Source organism: Carlito syrichta, unplaced genomic scaffold, assembly GCF_000164805.1.
Source record: "Carlito syrichta isolate Samal-C Ts95f unplaced genomic scaffold, Tarsius_syrichta-2.0.1 Scaffold288421, whole genome shotgun sequence".
NCBI classification, from domain to species: Eukaryota; Metazoa; Chordata; class Mammalia; order Primates; family Tarsiidae; genus Carlito; species Carlito syrichta.
In genome coordinates, this window is record NW_007232517.1 from 78412 (window position 1) to 100618 (window position 22207).

The 22207-nt window shown below is 39.1% G+C and overlaps 1 protein-coding gene across 2 annotated transcripts in view; it reads right to left on the reverse strand.

Moving 5' to 3' along the window:
• Nucleotides 1–326: 326 nt before the first annotated feature.
• The window catches only part of SLC25A12 (solute carrier family 25 member 12), a 79636-nt gene continuing 57755 nt past the window's right edge, over nucleotides 327–22207 (reverse strand). For both annotated transcript variants that reach the window (XM_008053760.2, XM_021710312.1), the window contains 5 exons: nucleotides 9009–9149; nucleotides 6587–6725; nucleotides 3294–3452; nucleotides 3083–3173; nucleotides 327–1427 (listed from right to left, as the gene is read on the reverse strand). In XM_008053760.2, coding sequence (XP_008051951.1) covers nucleotides 1226–1427; nucleotides 3083–3173; nucleotides 3294–3452; nucleotides 6587–6725; nucleotides 9009–9149 — 732 coding nt within the window. In that variant the 3' untranslated portion in view covers nucleotides 327–1225. The remainder of the gene's footprint in view (nucleotides 1428–3082; nucleotides 3174–3293; nucleotides 3453–6586; nucleotides 6726–9008; nucleotides 9150–22207) is intronic.

Consider the following 22207-nt stretch of genomic DNA (forward strand, 5'->3'; position numbering starts at 1 on the left):
GATAGCAAAGTGTGGCTGTGGCTGTCAAGATGCATGTTTAGACCCAAATTAGTAATCACACCCTTGGTGAGTGATTTTTGGAATAAACAGTCTACATTTGAATTCCTAAGTAAGAACACAGACCCCACTCAACCACCATATAGAGCTTTTCTTCTCTTTCTTCTTCCCTTCCCTCACTCTATCCTATCCCCTTCCCAACCAAATTGTTTATTTCCTGTAAAGGTGGGAAAAAGGGCAAACCTGATCATGAGTTGTTTGGAATCAGTAAGTGAATCAGAACAAAAAGAACTATCAGTACATTTATGAAGAAAAATCCAACTACACACTTATATTTTGGTGTGCATTTTATTTTTGATTGGAATTATATCCATATGAAGGAAAATTGCCAGAGTATCCTTTACTCTTTTGGAAGCTTGGCCCTTGCCTTGCTGTGTCAAAGGAAAGCAAAAATAAGCCAGTAATACTGGAGACGTCCTTGTTTCCATATGCACATGGACAGGAGAGGGGCTGTCGAGGAAGTGCTTTTTGACTGATGAACAGAGGAGGATCTACACACACATTAAATACAAATGGCAACGTATCAGTACACACAAGTCGTTAGCTGGTCCTCTGGCATCCGTTGGCATGCATCTTTCCAAAGTATCTTATTCAGTGGTGTCAGCACTGTTTCATTATGCCGTTTATCAGCAAATACCTTTTTATTCCAGAATGGAAAACAGACTAGGAATTAAATACATCCAATATTGATGCTTTATTTCCATAAGTCACCAATAAGAGAATGAATTTAATTTTAATACATTTATTCTCATGTGATTCTTAATAAAACACCTTCAAAACATTCTGTACATTTCAAGCCACTCAGAACCGCATTACATTTCTATAAACGTGATTGTTGGGATGAGGTGCCAAGATGTCTCTGTACAAAGATGTACAATATGTACAGTCACTGTATGTGCAAGCTGTGCAAAGCAGTCTACACCACTAATTCATGCCAAGGCTTAGAAAAACATTTCAACACATAAGACTAAAGCTTGAAATTGCGTCATGGTTTTCTCCCTGGGCAAATGATTATTTTATAAACAAATATATGTATATGTCATATAGAAAGAATAGTTTGACTCCTCAGCTCAGTCAGCACCATGCAGCTGACTGGATACATTACAGGCCTGCTCTCCTAGGCCTCTCTCTTCAGGGCTCCATTTTGCCACACTCAACGGTCAGCTCATCACTGAGCTGCTGCCACTGTTGCTTTTGGCTGAACCACAGCAACAGTAGGAGATTTAAATTTGGGGAGATAAAGGCCAAACTTGTTTTCAATGCCAGCAAAAGTGGCCGTGGCGAGTCTGTATCCACCGATGTGATCAGGATTGGCAGGAGGAAGGTCTGCAATGCGCGACTTGGGTGTTGGTTCTGAGCCAGAGGGTTTGCTGTTGGCAGGAAAAAGCCAATGGTTAGTGTGCTAAAGACTGATGAGGGTGGCTTACTTACGACTGAACAGTCTGACCCATGTGCCACAGAGAGGAGTATTTGTCTCAATATTTCCATGTAATCTATGCTGCATTAGTGATGATTTATAGTTGCTTTGAGAGCAACACATTCACATATTTGATTTAAAAGAGAAATGGCCTCATTTTCAATGCATATATATATAAATAAACCCACAGAAAAAAGATCAGAAGAAAATACACTTGAATATTAAGACTCTCTGGGAAGTAGGATTTTGGATAATTTTTTTCTTTCATACTTTGTTTTCCAAATTTTCTGTACTAAGGATATATGAAATTAATTTAAAGTATATATATATTTTTTATTTTGACATAATTTTTAATTTTTATAATTTTAAGTTAACTTTTAAAATTATAGTCTCATAAAGGTTAAAGAGAAATAGGTTTAGTTCTTAATTTTACAGAAAATAAAAGCATAGAAAAGCTTGAACTTTAAGATTTCTACAACAGAATTGTATGATTATTGTTCTCATTTTTTTGTACAGGTCCCTCCACCTCCACCTTTTCTGCATATGTCCCTTGGCTCAGCAGCTAATTCCCTACTTGTCCTTTGAGCAAGAGAGGGGTTCACAGGTCTACAATGTGAGGACTCAGAAGGTTCTCAGTCTTCTCCTGAAAAGCTGACAGTTGCTTGCTTTGGGTACAACTTCTCCACTCAGCAAATTCAACAAGTAATTCCTCTTCTCTCCAGTGCAAGCTTGCTTCAAGTCATAAGTTTCCAGAAATCCAATTTCTGGCCTGCACCCCACCAGTGACGTGTCCATGGGGATACCCTCGTTTTGGACCTATTTTTTTCCCCCCAGCAAATTAGCTCTAAGAATACCTATACCTATCTGATAACAAATTGTGGTAAATAATGAAATATCAGGGTGCAAAACGGCTTAGGTCACTGAAAGAAAATTCACAAAAGTGTGAATTTTTAATACAAATTTACATTACTACTGGTAAAAGGATGTAAAATAAAATCCACATAAGAATCTGACTCCATGAAGCTCAGTATGTGCTTACATGAAAAAAGATAATTACTTATATAGAACTTTAATATGCTGTCTCCCTAAGATTCCCCCAAATAGCTGCTTAATATTATGTATGATGTCACTCTCTCAAGGTCTTATTTCCTTAGCAAAGAAGCTTCTTAAGCCCCCTTTTAAAATGCATTGGTCTTTTTTTTTTTTTTGAGTTGGAGTCTCACTCTGTCACCCAGCTGGAGTGCAGTGGCAGACTCATGGCCACCCCAGCATTGACCTGCTGGGCGCCAGCAATCCTTCCGCCTCAGCCTTCCAAGTGGTTGGAACTACAGGTGCATGCTGCCACACCTGGCTAATTTTTTATTTATTGTAGAGACGAGGTCTCGCCAAGTTACCCAGGCTGGTCTTGAACCTGTGGGCTCAGGCAATCCACTTGCCTTGGCCTACCAAAGTGCTGGGATTATAGGCTGAGCCACAGAGCCTGGCCAATGCATTAGTCTTAAAGGACTATCAGTTTTATAAGAGTTCCAAAAATGCCTTTGTAGACAGAACAAACATTTGTTTGGTTTTGGTGATCTCTTTGAAAAGGAGTTGGGCTGCTGTACTTACAGGCCTCCAAAATCAATATAAAACCACCGCTGAAGAAGTTCATAGGTGACCAAGGTAACACCAAACTGAGGAGAGGATCGAAACACTCGAGCTGAAAAAGAGAGGCAGGGGTGGGAGAGACTTAAAAACCAGACGACAATGGTCAAGACAACCACTGAGTAACAGGAGTAGGACACTAAAGCCAGCAATTCTGTATGACCTCAGGCTCTACCTGCAGTCCCTTTCCAAAATGCTGAGGGCCCCTCTTCCCGAAGTATCTTCCTGAAACAGTCGATGACACCACTGTATGTCGTCTGGCCAGCGCGAGCAGCCACTTGCAGTCTTGTCTTGATGACATCAGCAGGGGTCACCAAAGATGCAGCAGGCACACCTTTCAGGAAAAAGCCACATTTATTTATTTAGGTCTGCTTACTGCAATCTTTTTAATAATATAAATGAGTCTGGTTTTTCTGTATGGATCAGTGATAACATTTATATCTTTTTTTTTTTTTTTTTTGAGTTGGAGTCTCTCACTCTTGTCAGCCAGGCTGGAGTGCAGTGGCATGCTCACGGCTACCGCAGCCTCTACCTGCTGGGCTTAGGCAATCCTTTCTCTTCAGCCTTCCAAGTAGCTGGAACTACAGACAAATGCCACCATGCCTGGTTAGTTTTTGTGATTTATTGTAGAGACGAGGTCTCACCAAGTTGCCCAGGCTGGTCTCAAATCCCTGGGCTCAGGCAATCCTCTTGCCTCAGCTTTCCAAAGTGCTGGGATTACAGGCTGAGCCACCACACCAGCTGATATGTTAATATTTTTATTATTTTTTAAATTTAATTTAATTTTTATTATAAAGATGTGGGGTACAATTCAGGGTTAGGTATACAAACGTTGATTATGCAGGTACCCTTGTTGATGAGGTATGCCCCTTCTTCCCCTAGCAGTTTTCCTTAACTGCCAATCCCATCCCTCCTCCCCTGACAGTTTCCCAATACTCCCAATCCCTTTCTTATAGTATTATAATCGTTAAAGGTCTGGTTATGAATGAGAACATATGGTACTCTGTTCTTTGTTTCTGTGAATACATTAATATTTTGTTGGAAGAAAAAAAAATCAACTGAAAATTCTGGTTAACATTCATAACTTTAGGGGAAAAAAAGAAGCAAAAAACTTCTGCTGATGTGATGCCACAAGTGTGACACCTTCACATACATTAACACCTTGATCAGAACTGTCTCTTCCATAAAAAGACAAAGTAAATGCTTGATAGTATACTAAACCCAATTATTCAGTTTCTCAAACTCCTACACATATATTTTATACATTTTTATAAGAAATATCACCTTAGCCGGGCTCAGTGACTCAGCCTGTAATCCCACGCCTTTGGGAGGCTGAGGTGAGTGGATTGCCTGAGCCCACGGGTTCAAGACCCGCCTGGGCAGCGAGACCTCATCTCTACAATAAATCAAAAAATCAGCCGGGCATGGTAGTGCATGCCTGTAATTCCAGCTACTCGGAAGGCTGAGGCGGAAGGATTGCTGGAGCCCAGTAGGCGAGGCTGCAGTGGCCGGGAGCCGCCACTGCACTCCAGTCTGGGCGACCGAGTGAGACTCCAACTCAAAAAAAAAAAAACAATAGGGGAGCTGATCATGGAAAGACTGCCTGAGCTCCCAGGGGTAATTTTGAGATGATCAGCAGCGGGACATGCAAGAGGGATTTCAGAACCATGCCTTTTACTTATAAAACAAAACAGAGAACAAAGGAGCAACATAACCTCCACCAGGGGATGGAAATTTGATTTGGCCTGAATATTACTGTATCATCACAAGGAGCTGACGGCCTTATGGGGGGCTCTGTTAGAGAACGATGCAAATACCTTCCCTTGGCACTGTCTTGCACCTTATTCAGATGAAACCAGGTAAATTGCCTGTCTCTGGAGGCAGAATTCTGAATGTTCTCAGTACTTGCCAGGGAAACTTTACTCATAAAAATTAGAAAAATCCATCTCATCCTGAAAACTGACATCAAATGTCTGTGGTGAATAAGTTGGTGCTGACAGTTCCATGGAAATGTTCACTTGGTTCCATCCACCCCTGGCAAAATATTTGTCCATTATTAGACTGTTCTCTGGTTGCCTTTTGCTGCTGGTTGGAAAGCATAGGAATGAGCCTGGAGGAAAAATGTTGGCCCCGACTGAAAACTGGGAGACTGGTAAGTACCAGAAAGGGGCTGGTAAAACTCAGTGCCAAGACTGAGCAGGTAACTTCACCGACTTTCAATGGTACAACTGACTGAAATGACAAATGCTAGAGGACAAGGGATTTGCTGGACCCTTAATAAGGGCTGTATGCTCCCTGGGGAGTTTCTTAACTAATCACAAGGCATCTCCTGTCATCACAAGCAAGAACTACATGGTTCCTCCTAGCACTCTCAGAACCAAGGGTTCCTGCCACACACCAAGCATGACATACTTCAGGAACTGCTCAGAGGTCCTACTCTTTATCCAGGGCCACCAGAGGAGGAGCCCAACAAGTGTTAGTCACACAGTGAACAGAAGCCCAGCCAGTCAGAGTCACACTGAGCTCTGTAATGACTCAATACTAGCAAATATGCACCCTTTCCTGCCTCTGCCATTTCTGATTGTTGGTGCAAGCAACTCCTTCCACTCCAAGTCAGTTCCTTCATAACTCAAGAGTAAGGCTATACCTGTGAGATCAGAAGGAAATATCTCAGTACCTTGCTGCATTTGTGAGGCTCCTCTTTCTGATGGAATCTTTTCTGTGCCTAATTTGGTGTCTTGGGTTACATGAGGGTTTTTATTCACTTTACTGGTATTTACTGAGCTCTTATTAAGACTAAATCACCATACAGGGAAGGCAAGGATGAACAGAATGATAGCACCTGCCCTCAAGACACTCTCAGCCTACTACAGAAGACAAAACTTATGCAAACACTGATAAAAGACAAAGTGTTAAGGGTCACAAAAGAGATGAAAATCAAGCTCAGGGTGCTTTGATGAAGGGTACTGCTTACTTTGGTCTAATGAGGGAGATGATAGGAAGAACAGGGACAGTTTCATGAAGAAAGCTCAATTTTGAGCCAAATCATGTAGGTGCCAATATACAGAGTCAGAAAGTAAGGGCATGCTAGATCAGCATTACAACAAAACAACTGATTTGATGAAAAACTTTTTCACCTTAATGCTCAGCTTGGCTGCACTCAAGGATTCAGGGGCACAGGAGAGTAAGAAACATGTTAATGATGAAAGCCCAATTTAGATGGGCAGATCTAATTTGGCTCTGAGTTGCTAAGCTGCATTAAGTTGTTTATCCACATTATGCAAATGTAATTAACTCTCATCAGAATTACAGCACATCCTACAAAGGAGAAAAAGTGATCATATTTAAACTAAGTCAGACAAAAACAATAACCCTCTCAGAAATATAGGGGGAAAGTACAGAGAGATTCTGTACTTTTTAAAGATAATGAGAGAAGAATTATTTCAGTTAAAAAAAAATTGTAGTTACCTGCCATGGCTCCAGCTGCAAGAAGATTTAAACCTCCCACGTGTCCGTTTTCATCAGCCAGAAGTATTTTGCAATGAGCATAAACAGGAAAATAGATTGCAGAGAAGGGAATGTCTCGGAGGAAACACGCTTTGGCACCCTGTCACACAGTGAGGAAATAGTGCAAAACAGTGTGTAAACAGAGTGAGAATGCCCAAATGGGATGCAGGGGGCTGTCTATGACAAGCATGAGGTGTCCTTCCAACAGCACTGGAACTGTTGTGGAAGGCAAATAGGAGCAAGGGAGAGGTTAGTGGGGAACAAGGACATATGCATGTCTCCAGGTTTGTGAAAGCATGATACAGTCTAGAGTCCTAGAGCTAATAACTGGGTAACGAGAACACTCTGATAACTGAGAACTTTCTGGCACTGCTAATATAGATTCATGTCTTTGAAAGTTAGTTGATCTTTTACTGTGATAGGAACACACAACATGAGATCTGCCCACTTAAATGTTTACGAGTGCAGCATATTAACTATAGGCACAACGTTGTATGGCATATTATAATTTATTAATGTTGCATAACTGAATCTATAATCCATTGAATTGGATTCTTTTTTTTCTTTTTGAGTTGGAGTCTCACCCTGTCGCCCAGACTGGAGTGCAGTGCCCGCTCCCAGCCACTGCAGCCTCGGCCTGCTGGGCTCCAGCGATCCTTCCGCCTCCGCCTTCCGAGTAGCTGGAACTACAGGCGTGCGCTACCACACCTGGCTAGTTTTTTATTTATTGTAGAGATGAGGTCTTGCCAAGTTGCCCAGGCATTCCACTCACCTCAGCCTCCCAAAGCGCTGGGATTACAGGCTGAGCCACCGAGCCCAGCTGGATTCTTTTTAAGGTTAATAAAAAATTTAATTCTCAAACCTCCAGGTTGCTTATTCTGTTTGGCTTTGGTGGAGGCAAGGTAGTAGGAGTTAGACTTTAAATCCCAAGACAAATAGCTTGATTCCCAAGAAACCGGTAAAAGTAGTCCCCAAAACTGACAAATCACTAACTCAATTTATGAGCATCAATTTAGAGACCTCAGAAAGCCAGGTAAAAAGTTGTGGGCAATGGTGAAGGAAGGTAACTATTCTAGGGAGGGGGAAAAAGAAACTATAAGTCTTCCTTCCTCATTCTCTATGTCTGGTGTTTGTTTTTTTTTGTCTGGAGAACCCAGGCAGCATACATTAGCAGTAGGTTCCCATGGGAGTCAAAAACCACCCAGGGACAGCTAGTTGCAGTGATTGAGGCCCCAATGAACACCTTCCTTGTCTATTGCACTGCCCAGGGCTTTGCCTGGCTTTATAGGGCTCCACCTTGACACCCAGTGACTGTTTACCTAATGGCTCTGTTTTTAAAAGACAAACTCAAGCATTTTACAAAAATCCAAGGACTCTCAAAAGAATAATACAGGGAGAAACAGTATTAATAAGTTCAGCTCTCAAAAGGAATCCCAAAAGGATGAAATTGGGGGTGGGGAAGGGGAGCAAAAGCATGTACAAAACTCTCTCAAGATAGACATCATTGTATGATAGTCTCTGGAGAGCCCTGTAGCTTGTGATTCCAATCTAGAAAATTTTTAATTTGCAGTTACAGAAGTAAATTTATACATTTCTGCAGTGATGGATCTATAAATAAATCAGATGCTGTAAAAACACAGTTGCTTACAGTGGCTAAATTTACGTATTTCCCCTTATACCAGGCAGAGGAATGGAAAGAAATACTCTTCCTTGTTTAAGAAAAATAATAGCTTCTGCTCCATTACATTTGATCCATAATGACGGGAGTAAGTATACCTGCAGGGAAGGAATCTGTTGACTGGCATTTTGCTAAAGTATGATACACTCTGCTGTTGTTGGTTTTTTTTTTTTTAATGGAATTCATTACTGACAAATCCTACCACTTAACTTCTTAATGACCTGAATCCTACCAAACTCTACTACTATTTTACTGTGGTCAAATTATTAAGACAAAGAGAAGCTCCTACTGGGAAGATAACAATAGAGATAACTCAAACTCAAACTAGACATGATTATTTTGAAGTCCTAAACCAGTTCAAAGAGAACACACCAAATAAACTTTTCCCAACCTCCCCTCCACCTGGCAAACGAAAGGCTGTGAGCCTGAAGCCAGCAGGTCTGTGGTGCTGGTCTCCCTGCCGGCAGCTTCATAAATGTCTGAAGATGACAACAGGAGAACTTTTGTGTGTGTCCCACTACCACTAACAGAAGTGTCCTGATTTTTTCTTTTTGTTTGATTGTTCTACTCCAGGGACTACCCTGCTGGAAAAGATTGCTTTTCAATTTGGGGGGGGAGAAGTCTGGCTTCTTTGGCATTCTTTCACATTTGTATTGAGTACATTACAACCTCTACAACTGAGACCATAAGAGGGAATCTACTCACCTTATACAGACCAAAAAGTCCCAAGTCCCGCAGCACATTTAGGGCACTGACTCTGGGTCCTGTGGTGATCTCCCCGGCTACCTGCAGACGAATCTTCACTATCTCCAAGGGGTTAGTGAAGATGACCTGAGAGCCTCCAGCCTGCAGGTAAGGGAGGAGAGACAGAGGGATTTCACGTCAGAGCCAGACTGGCAGTGTGAAAAAGGAAAATCCAGAAAAACCTCTACATTTGACTACCTCTTCACCTGCCTGTTCTTCACAGGGAACGAGAGTCAGAATGCTTTGACCATGCTAGAGAGGAAGACCCATCACAGGGATGGCCCCAAACTCTGTCTCAGTTCAGTTGACCTCTAGGATTATTTCCATTTGAAATATCAACATTGCTTCTCAGGCCAGTCTTTCCATCCCAGTCATATTCAAAATAGTAAAACTAATAAATCAATTTGGAAAACAAAAGTAAAGCCAGATGTGGCAGTAGGACACTACCCAGTGAAAAGGAGAGAGATGGTAGAAGACTGGTATCTTTTACCAGCTGCAGCAAAAATTCAGATGCACAACTGTTTCTTTCCTCTTCCTAGAGCATTCTCTTTCGCGCTGCCACTTGCCCTTGCTTCCTTGGATTGCAGAGCAATTCACACAACCTTGGTCCCATAGAGGTGTTTTAAGTCAGAGGTGAAAAGCCTCCTCTGGTTCAAATTCCAAAATGTATTATCCTGAGCAAAACTCTGAGACAGGTACATAGATAGCTACACCCACATAAAAGGGAAGAGTTTAAGAAGATAAATGTTAGCATCATTTCTAGACAAAATCAGAAAAACTCTTTAAGGCAGAGCTGGAAAAAATGAAACATCTAGTTACAACACTCTGAGATCAAAGCCACATTCCACCTCTAGTGGTGAGTGACAGAGATTTGAATTCAGATAATGAGAGTGTATTTGCATCTGAAATCTGTTAACAAGTAGAGAAATAAAGTGTTTAACAAAGCCGCTACCAATTCCTTTTTTGGTTTCTGTAGAAAGGAAAAAAAATATGTATAAAATAATTATATATATATATCCTTTCATGAAGTAAAAAAAATCCCATTTCCACATCTTCTTAAACTTTATATTATATAATCATAACCATATTCATAATAATATTCATATCATAATCATTTTATATAATCAAACTTAACTCCAAGCACATCACATGTGAAATATGAAATGTGTGCCTCACTGGGGCACTGAAATTCCACAGGTATAGAAAGACTACAAACAATGCCCGAAAAACTCACAGGCAGCCTTTAATGGCACTTCAGTGCTCTCCCTTGACTCACATTCCTGCTCACTGATCTAAAACCCACAGCTCTCCCAGAGTTCCCTCCAAGGGGCAGCAACATTTTCCTAATTGTCCAGGGGCTGTAACTCCCCCAGCTACTCCTGCTCCAATCCTGACCCCTTACTCCTTTCAACCTCCAAAGTTGCCAGCACTTGATACTAGATTCCTTTCCTTGTCGTGGGCAGCTTATTGTCCTAGATTCCCCAGCTCCCTAATCCCCTTTTTGTCCTTTGAGCAGGGAGGTGCAGCAATTTGCTGTCTCTCTCTCTTGGTTTCCTGTAACTCCCCCAACTCGACACAATCCAGACCACTGGTACACAGGTCCCCCAACGATGTACTGACCCAATTTTACATATTGATTTGCCTGCATTTCTCTCTCTTTTAATCTGTTGCACTGCAGGCAGAAGGAAGCATTTTAATGTTTCAATCTAAGCAAACAATACTTTCAAAAAGATTGCTGGGTGAAAAATTATGTTAAAATGATAATCCAAGTAATTGCTCCTGTAGCTAGTATTAAAGACCACACCAACTTAAGTTTACTACTTCTCTGAAATCTTTTGTTTAAATAATGACTGGAAAGGCTATCTTTTAAAAAATCTGCTTTATGTTCTAAAGCAGATTAAAAATAAGAATAGAACCACATATTTTGATTATAATCTCCAAAATTTGTCACCACCAGACAGTGTCAGCCCTTAGGTGCCAAGTGTTAAATGTAGACACTGTGTTTAAATAAACACAAAGTTCTTTCATGTTTATAATCATTAGTGAATCCTAACATCCTACAGGGCAGGAGTATTCCAACCCATGTTTCCCCCCTCCCCACAATTCTTTCCTCCCCTCCCTGCTCTCACAGACTCTTGGGAGTAATTGCCAGTTTACTGAGATGTATACTCCTCTAACAATGCTTCAAATTTCTTGCAGTGTACAAATAACAGACTTTTACTAAAACAAAACAAAAAAGGTACAAATAAGAAAAGGAAATGAATATCTTTTTTTTTTTTTTTTTTTGAGTTGGGAGTCTCACTTGTCGCCCAGACTGGAGTGCAGTGGCTGCTCCCGGCCACCGCAGCCTCGACCTGCTGGGCTCTGGCGATCCTTCCACCTCAACCTTCCACGTAGCTGGAACTACGGGCGCACACTAACACGCCCGGCTAATTTTTTGATTTATTGTAGAGATGAGGTCTCGCCTGCCCAGGCGGGTCTCGAACCCACGGGCTCAGGCAATCCACTCACCTCAGCCTCCCAAAAGCGCAGGATTACAGGCTGAGCCACCGAGCCCGGCTGGAAATGACTATCTTAAAACATATACGCATTAATTATTTTATGCTTTGAAGATTAGTTACTTAGCACATTTACTAAGTCAACAATGTATTGGACATAACCACAAAACTCAACTGGTGTGCATTTACAAACATATATAATCTGGCCAAGTGTGGTAGCTCACACCTGTAATCCCAGCACTTTGGGAGGCAGAGGTGACAGGATTGCCTGAGCCCTGGGATTCAAGATCAGCCTGGACAACTTGGCAAGACCTTGTCTCTACAATAAAAATTTAAAAATTAGCCGGGCATGGTAGTGCACGCCATAGTTCCGGTTACTTGGAAGGCCGAGGCAGAAGGATCGCCTGAGCCAAGCAGGTTGAAGCTTCAGTGGCCATGACTGTGCCACTGCACTGCAGCTTGGGCAACAGAGTAGAACTCTGACTCAAATAATTATAATCTGGCAAGTGATTGTACAAACAATGACATACTAGTACACATTTATGAATTTGTTTCATGCCTAGGCACTCTATTGTATTTGAAAGAAGAAAACTTCTAGCAATTACATCATTGTATATGTTTTAAAAATTAAGATATACAGGCCAGGCTCGGTGGCTCAGCCTGTAATCCCAGCACTTTGGGAGGCCGAGGCGAGTGGATTGCCTGAGCCCATGGTTTCGAGACCCACCCAGGCAACTGGTGAGACCTAATCTCTACAATAAATCAAAAAATTAGCTGGGTGTGGTAGCATGCGCCTGTAGTTCTGGAAGGTTGAGGCGGAAGGATCGCCGGAGCCCAGCAGGTCAAGGCTGCGGTGGCCGGGAACATGCCACTGCACTCCAATCTGGGTGACAGAGTGAGATTCCAACTAAAAATAAAAATAAAAATTAAGATATATAAACCAGGTATGATGGTGCATGTCTATAGTCCCAGCAACAGGGAGACTGAGGTGGGAGGCTCACTTGAGCTGAGAAGTTCAGGCTCACTTGAGCTCAGGACTACAGAGACCCTGTCTCTAAAAAATATGTGTTTTTAAAATTAATACGCATTTTTTTTTCCAGTTGGAGTCTAACTATCACCCAGGCTGGAGTACAATGGCATTCTCATGGCCACCGTAGGCCCGACCTGCTGGGCTCAGGCAATTCCTTCCACCTCAGCCTTCCAAGTAGATGGGACCACAGGAGCGCACCACTATGCTCAGTCAATTATTAGATTTGATGAGGTCTTGCCAAGGTGCCTAAGCTGCTCTTGAACCCGTAGACTCAGGCAATCCTCTCTCCTCCACCTCCCAAAGTGCTATGATTACAGGGGTGAGCCATCGTGCCCAGCTTAATACATATTTTGAAAAACTTATGATAAACTTAGGAACATGAAAGCAAATATTGTTCAGAAGTACTCAATAATTTTAGAAAAAACTGCTATTTAAATCATTTAAAACTTTGGATGTTCATAACACTTAGAGAGAAACATACATGGCAAATACACATTGTCCTTTTTCAAACTCGAGGTTGACCACTATCTCATACATATTAAACTGAGGACAGAGGAGGATGAATAAAATATAAAATCTATTCAATTACACTGGTAAGATGAGCATTATGATGTCATCAAACACTTTAACTGATTGAGTACCCTCTAAGAAACAAATACAGAGAAATATCATATTTCCTCTGTCCTAAGACTCCACTGATTATCTTATTGCCTGTTATTATTAATTTAATAACAGGCAACATCCTGGGCAACACAGTGAGACCTCGTCTCTACAAAAAAATAAAAAAAATTAGCCAGGCATGGTGGCGCACACCTGTGGTCCCAGCTACTCAAGAGGCTGAGGCAGGAGGATCAAGGTTGCAAGAAACCGTGATCATGTTGCTGTGCTCCAGCCTGGACAACAGAATGAGATCCTGACTTTTTAGTTGTTATTAAAAAAAATTAATAACAGCCTTACCAAGGGAAAAAGGATTGTAAATATGATCATCTGATACATAGAATTTCATAAATATGGTAACTTGTTAATTAAAAAGTACCTGTATTTATACAAATATGCTGTATGCTATTTTTAGTAGGAGCAAAATTCAACAAAAAATTTAAATGTCTATTAAGAAAATAGTTAAGTAGAGACAATTTTATGCTCTTAATCAGTCAATATGATAGGTAATAAAGTCATGCCAAATGATATAAACAGAACATAAAATACTAGGTACACATTTGATCAAAAATATGTCAAAATTTATCTAAGTTGATAAAAATCAAAGTGGCTTAAAGATTAAAACATTGATTGTCTTCTGGAAAGAGAAACTGAGTATCAGGGAGAAATAATTTTCATAGCATACCCTATTGTACCTTTTAAATTCTGAAACATAACAATGTATTAACTACTCAACAACAACTACACAAGAAACAGATCTGGTCTTAGAAACAATGCCTTCTTTAGAGACTAAGCCCTCTCTCATACATTTTTCTCCCATGGTAAATTTGGTAATTTACCAAATATGTATTTTTTAACTAGTTGGCATTAGTTATCTGTGTATCCAAAACTTTAAAAAAACTTATCTATTATATATAAACATCAAAAACCTAACCAAATATAGCTAGTGATCTGAAGTGATAGACACCAAGATATACAAAATGCTAAGTAATAGACACCAAGATATACACACAGCTACACAGATTTAAATGCACACTGCCCAATTTACATTTGCTGCTTCTGTGTCTAATGCTTATATTAGATAAAATACCATTCTACACCATAACCTGGGTAAATTTTTTTCACTCACCAAAATTAACCTCTAACTCTCTAATTGCTAAATTTCCCTCATCAAATTTGTTGCTTATTGTTTTTAAGAGATGCAAACACTAATGCTAAAACAGACTTAGATACTTCTATTTTTCAGTATTGTCATTTCTTCTAGAATTGAATTTAAAGATACATAAAAGGGAATAAATCTTATTTCGAGTGAGGAATACTCATATATAACAGAAATGGAAAGAATGTAAAAACTTCCATTTTATCTTATGTCACATGAATTTATTTTATGATAAAATAAACCAGTTAAGGCTGACAGCAAAATTCAGTGGGAAAAGGATGCAATACTGAGATGCCACCACACCTCCCATGTGCCTGAGGCTGAGGGGCTACACACAGGATGAGGCCCGTTCAACCTTCTGCCCTTACAATCCCACCCCAGGGGCAAGGTCCACAAAGAGGTTGGGGGCTGGGCCCTACTTGTGCCAAGTTCCTTGTTTATTTCTTTCTTTGATCTGTTGTATGAAGCAATTTCCCTCCAACCACAAAATGTCCAATCTAAGCAACTCATTATAAAGTCTTCCCTTCCAGAAATTAATGAAAATCTAACTTCAATTTGTTTAAGGTCCACATCAGCTCCCTGAGCAGATGTACAAAATATGTGCATTTAAAACAGTCAGACAAACAAATAAACATCAAAGAACTAATTGTCACTAGGACTGGTTCAAGAGAATAAGAACAGTGACTCTGTCTCATATGCTATCAACCATTCTTAGATATTTTTATAAAGCAATGGAAAATACTATGGTTATTTCCAAAGCAGTCTAGGATAGTGATAGCTTAAAATAAATAAGCTGCAATATGCTTATTGCTGAGTAATGATATATGCCAGGGTATTATTATGGTATAAAACTATAAATACTCCTAACCAGAGTAAGGGAAGCGCTATGGCCTGAATGCTGGTGTTACCCCCAAAATTCCTGTGTTGTAATCTAATACCCAATGTGATAGTATTAAGAAGTGGGGCTTTTAGGGATTAAGTCATGAGGGTTTATTTTATGATAAAATAAGCCAATTAAAGCTGACAGCAAAAGTCAGCTATAATTCAGTGTCCGTATAAAAGAGGTTGAAGAGAGTAGCCTTGTGCCTTTTGCCATGTGAGTACACAGCAACAAGGTGTCATCTTAGAGGCAGAGAGCAAGCCCTCACTAGACACTGAATCTTGTTGGTGCCTTGCTCGTGGACTTCTTAGCCTCCAGAACTGTAAGCAATAAATTTCTGTTGTTTATAAATTACTCAGTCTAAGGTATTTTGTTATAGCAGCCAGAATGAACTGAGATAGGAAGAGTCAAAATCCCTGTGTACCTATCATAAGCTGCTTTTGACATAAATATAAAGGACTTTTAACTTGTGTACATATGTGTGTGTGTTCACATTAATATGTAGTCATGTAGTTGGGACCACAGTGATTGCTGTGGATGGAAGGTGGAGGAGTTATTTCCAAATAAAGCTTTAGAGATTTTTTTCAACATAGGGAGCTGGCTAGACTTTTTCAACATAGGGAGCTGGCTAGATACAGATCTTGGCCCTCAGAATGAGTAAATGTTCTACCTAACAAGCGGACTTTTTGCTGTACCACCATGAAGGGAGGGTGAGTGAGTGCATGCACACATGCATGCATAAGCTAAAAAAAGTCTGGCAGGGTAGAAAGATTCTAGGTTTGTAAGGCTGTTCACCAGGATTGTCATAAACTCTGCACTGAACATAACCATTTCATTCCTTGGTTTTCTAATATGAAAATGGGGATCCCCACAATAATTCTATTTGCCTCATAAAAAGATCTTGTGAACTAACTAATTTGAGAGCACTATGCAGACTGAAAGCAAGACACAAAGGGAAGGAGTATGTTCTCTAGAAAGTATGTTCCCACAGGTTGTGGACTCACTTGCAATATGAGGGGATTACAATAGCTCTTTGCTGAATAAAAAGTAAAATTTGAATTTCATAACTTCAATCCACTCAGAAGTAAACATTCTCTGAAAGAGTTAACAAGGCCAGTTAGATAAGTGATAAACTGAACTCTGATTAGAGTTTAACAATTAAAAAAAAAAAAAAAAAAGGTACTTACCGGAAAGACCTTTGTAAAGTACATACAGGTCAGTTCATTTAGATTTTTAAACGTTTGCTTTGTTAATTTGGGAAGACATTTAAATTTATTTCTTAAGTTTCTATATATATCCAAGAAACTACATAATTATTTTTTCTTTAAGACCCCAACACAAACACCACAAAAGAAAGTAATAAACAAGCAATACACTGGTAAAAATATTCATAGCACCTATCTGATGAAGGATTGTATCCATGATGTATAAAGAACTCCTAGAGATAAATAATAAAAAATTAATATAATCTAGGCAAAAGACTTGTACAGATATGTCACACAACAAAAAAAGATACATGAGTAGCCAATAAACACATGAAAAGATAATCAACATCTCTAGATATTAAGGAAATGCAAATTAAAGCTACAATAAGATATCATTTCACACTAACTAGAATAACTATTATGAAAAAAGACTGAGAACATTAATGAGGATGTGGTGCAAGTGGAACACTGCTGATGAGACTAAAAATGGTCCATCCACTTCTAAGAACTCATGGGCAGTTTCTTTTAAGTTGTACTACATCTACCCTATTCTACTCTTATTCATCCAAGAAAAACAAAAATATACGTCGATAAAAAGATTTCTACAAGAATGTTTAAAGCAACCTTAATTATAATAGACTAAAGCTGCAAACAACCCAAATAACCATCAACAGAAAAATGGGTAAACAAATTGTGGTAGATTCATAAAATGAAACAATACTCAGCAAAATTAAAAAACAAAAACCTGATGCCCACACAAGGATGACTCTCTGAAAACATTATGTTAAGCAAAAGAAGCCAGCCATGAAGGAATGCATTTCTATATTCCATTTACATGAAATCCAAGAACAAACAAAACTTGTGACAGAAGTGTAGTTCCTCAGCAGACGAGAAGAGAAATTGACTGGAAAGAGGCATGAATGAATTTTCTGGGGTAAAATGTTCTTTATCTTATCTTGGCTAGTGATTACATGGGTGTATACAATTGTCAAAACTCATTGAGCTGAACACTTAAAATCTGTTTCATTTTAACATAATAATTATACCTAAATAAACAACAAAATACATGTACATATCCATACAACTTTTAAAGGAAGAAGTGAGAAAGTCAGTACAAAGTTGAATAGGCTCATCTAGATTTATTTTGACAAATGAAGAAGGTCCTGATTTGATTCCCCAAGAGGACATTATAGGAGTTGGTCTAAAATCATAATACTTGCATATATGAAACCTCCAGCATATATTAGCTGTGTAATTTGGGGTAAAGTTAGCCTCTTTGAGTTTCTGTTTCTTATCTGTCTATTTCATAGAGGGTGATAATAATGCATAATAAGATACTTTGAAAATTCTAAGTTGACATTAAGGTATTATTTTTGTCCACAACAGATATAATCAAACATTTAATTATATTTGTGTATTATATGGACATGTAATAAAAATATGCTTGTATGTATACATATATATGTCTATATGTATACATACATAAAAGACAGTCCCTGACTCATAATTATCCCACTTACAGTTTTTTGACTTTACATATACAACACTCAGTATTCATAACAAATATTTTCTGAGTAATCATATATACAACATACACTATTACAACATCTCCACCTAAAGAAAGGTCAAACATTATTAACCTAGAGTTTAACTAATAGATAAAAAAATAAATAAAATCTTAGGCTAGCACATCTAAATTTAGATAACAAATTATCTAAGTTAATTTAGCACATCTAAATTAATCTGAACTAGCAAGATTTTTGAGACAGTTTCAATATTGAATATAAAACAAAAGTTTGGTTAATGTCCACAATGAGATCTAAAATTTGAAAATGAACAATGTGTTTATACTACTATTCCCAAAGGTTATATTCTGTTTCTAAAATGAGACTGACCTCTGTGACTCGCTCCTGCCCTTAGTGAGCTGCTTGCATTTCCAATCAGGAAATCAGAGTCAACAAAATTTCCATCCGGTTTCAAAAAGTATGTGTGTGTGTGTGTGTGTGTGTGTGTGTGTGTGTGTGTGTGTGCGCGCGCGCGTGCGCATGTGCGTGCGTGCACGTATACATAAGAGCATATATACATATGAAAACATATATATGAAAATACTAGAATATACCAAAATGTTAGCAGGATAGTGAATAAAAACTAAACTGACATCTGGTAATTCTCTGCTCAAGGCAAAAAAAAAAAAAAAAAAAACTCTAAAAACCTAAGGTAAAAATTTGGAGTGGAGATGAAAGACCTAAATGAGGAGTTAAAACTATGTCTCTCTTAAAAGAAAGAGAGAAAGAGAGCATACAACTTCATGATCTTGGATAAGTCAGTGATTTCTTAGATATAACACCAAAAGAACAAGCAAAAAGAAAAAATGGATAAGGTGGACTTCATTAAAATTAAAGTCTAGCTTTGGGAGGCTGAGGTAAGTAGACTGCCTGAGCCTGCGGGTTCGAGACCTGCCTGGGTAACTTGGCGAGACCTCATCTCTACAATAAATCAAAAAATTAGCCGGGCGTGGTAGCGCACACCTGTAGTTCCAGCTACTTGGAAGGCTGAGGCAGGATTGCTGAACTCAGCAGGTCGAGGCTGCAGTGGCCAGGAACGGTCACTGCACTCCAGTCTGGGTGATAGAGTAAGACTCCAACTCAAAAAAAAAAAAAATTAAAGTCTAATTCTTCAAAAGACTTTATCAGGAAATTTTAAAATATCTGAAAATCACATATCTAGAATATATAAAGAACTCTTATAACACAACAATAAAAGAAAAACAAACCAATTTAAAAAATGGGTAAAGAATCTAAAAAAACATTTTTCCAAAGGAGATATATAAATGACCAATATACACACAAAAAAACACTCAACATTGTCACGGTTATTAGACCACAATAAGATACCACTTTGTACCCAGTAGAATAGCTATAATAAAAGGACAGACAATAACAAATGCTTTCAAAGATGTGGAAAGTGCAGTGACCTTACTTTCACCTATTCAGGAGGCTGAAGTGAGAGGATCACTTGAGCCCAGGAGTTTGAGGCTATTGTGAGCTATGATCGTGCCTGTGAATAGCCACTATACTCCAGCCTGGGCAACACAGTGAGACCCTGTTCCTATTAAAACAAACAAAAACACTAGCCTAGGCAATATAGCGAGACCTCATCTCTACAAAGAATAAAAAAAATAGCTAGGCATGGTGGTGCACACCTGTTGTCCCAGCTACTTGGGAGGCGCAGGTGGAAGGATCACCTGAGCCCAGGAGATCGAGGTTGCAGTGAGCTGTGATTGTGCCACTGCACTCCACTCTGGGTAACAGAGTGAGACTCTGACTCAAAAACAAAAACAGAAAGATACAAAGAAATCAGAACTTTCATACACCACTAGTAGAAATGTAAAACGGTGTAATCACTTTGAAAAACAGTCTAACAATTCCTGAAAATGCTACTTAGAGTTGTCATGTGAACCATCAATTCCATTCATAGAGAAATGAAAATATATGTCCATGTAAAACCTTATATACCAATGTTCACAGCAGTATTATTCATAATAGCCCAAAAGTGGAAACAACCCAAATATTCATCAACTAATGAATGAACAAAATGTGGCATATTCATTTGTTCAGCAATAAAAAGGGAAGCACTGACACATGTTACAACATAGATAAACCTCAAAAACATGCTAAGAAGCTAGGCACAAAAGGCCACATATCATATTATTCCATTCATATAAAATACTCAGAATTCGTGAATCTGTAGCCACAGATAGCATATTAGTGTTTGCCTAGGGCTTGAGTATTACATGGGAAGACTGAAGGGTGATAGCCGAAGGGTATCAGGTTTCTTATTGTGATAAAAATGTTCTAAAACTGTGATGAGATGAACATCCTAAAAAATCACTGAATTATACACCATGAGTGGGGGAACTGTATGGTATGTGAAGTATATTTCAATAAAGCTGTTATTTTAAAAATTTGCAGCCAGGCTCAGTGGCTCAGCCTGTAATCCCGCGCCTTTGGGAGGCTGAGGTGAGTGGATTGCCTGAGCCTGCGGGTTCGAGACCCGCCTGGGCAGTGAGACCTCATCTCTACAATAAATAAAAAAAATCAGCCGGGCGTGGTAGCGCATGCCTGTAATTCCGGTTACTTGGAAGGCTGAGGCAGAAGGATCGCCAGAGCCCAGCAGGGCGAGGCTGCGGTGGCCGGGAGCGGCCACTGCACTCCAGTCTGGGCGACAGAGTGAGACTCCAACTCAAAAAAAAAAAAATTTGCCTGGAACATAACAGGTATTCAATGGATGAATGAACACAATAATGAATGAATGACTAAAAACATCAAGTGTGAAAGAATGTGGATTTGGAGATAGAAGTGGTTTGAATCTCAACTTTGCCATTTCCATGTTCTTTCTGTTCCATGTAACTAGTTATTTGTTTTCATTTGCAATATTCAGGTTGTTGGACATGAAGCTGATCTGTTTCCATGTCTGATTTGTGACCTAAGTGATTAAACCTAACTGCTGGATTTCACTGAGGTTGTGCTAAGTGCTAAGTGCCGGTTTCAGTTTCTTCAACTGTCGTTGGGAATAATTATGAGATAGTCCCCATAAATTGTTCAGCCCAACAAGAAAAGCACCTACTGCTCATTAGCAATCTAGGAAATTAGGAGCTGCATTAAAAGCGAAAGCTAGTGTCAATGAGAGTAGTAACGTTTTATTTTAGTGATAGATGCACAAATGCTTGTTTTATTATTACTCTATACCCTCATGGTGTGTATTCTTTTTCATGTATCAAGTATCAAATACCTTTTAAAACAGATTGTAAAGCAAAACAAACAACAACAAATATGTATATATTGGTGAGGAGCAGAGATTTTTATTTCTTGGTCACTTCAAGATCTAGTCAACTCATATCATTTTTCCTAAAGGGCAATATCGTCATTTTCATGGCAATAAAATTTCCCTCTCATCTCTAGGGAACTCAAGGTCTACGTCCTAGCTAATTCTTCTGCTGAGAAAAACAAAAACAAACCTATAATTCAGTTTGAGTCATTTCTTCTTAATTAACCTGCATTAGGTACATCTTTACCTTTGGGTGATTTTTGGAAGAACAGCAACATTTTTCTCACTGTTGGCACTAACAGCACTCAGCCAAACACCCACAGGGATACTGTACATTGTATCACCACAACCACCCAGATAGTGAGGGCTCTCAGAATCAGGGTCACAGGTAGCTACTCTTTGGTGTTTATCTGGTGACTATTTGCTGGGTATCATTTAGGAAAGAGAGTATCATATAGCCCACAGTACCTGATATTCTATAAAGAGAGATCATCCTTTTTGTTTAAGACTTTATTCTCTGTTGAAATTTATAGACTTTGGGAAGAAATAGTAGATTATGCCTTAACAATCATTTATACTATAATATGATTTAATTCACTAGTAGAAACACAATAATTGCACATTTTCTTTCTTCCTTGAATTAAGAGATTTAAAGCAAAGGGGGAAGTAGAAAATGTTTGAGGTAAAGAACAGCAGATAACCTAATCATTCTGCCTAGAGTCCAACCTGACTATTTTTCATGCTGTCAATTTCCCATGAGACAATCTATTAAAGCTTCCAGAAATAAGTCATGATTAAGGAAGAGATTTAGAGTGTCAGCACAACCCTTAAGGGATTCGCCTGTGCAGCGAGATCTCATCTCTACAATAAATCAAAAAAAATCAGCCGGGCGTGGTAGCGCATG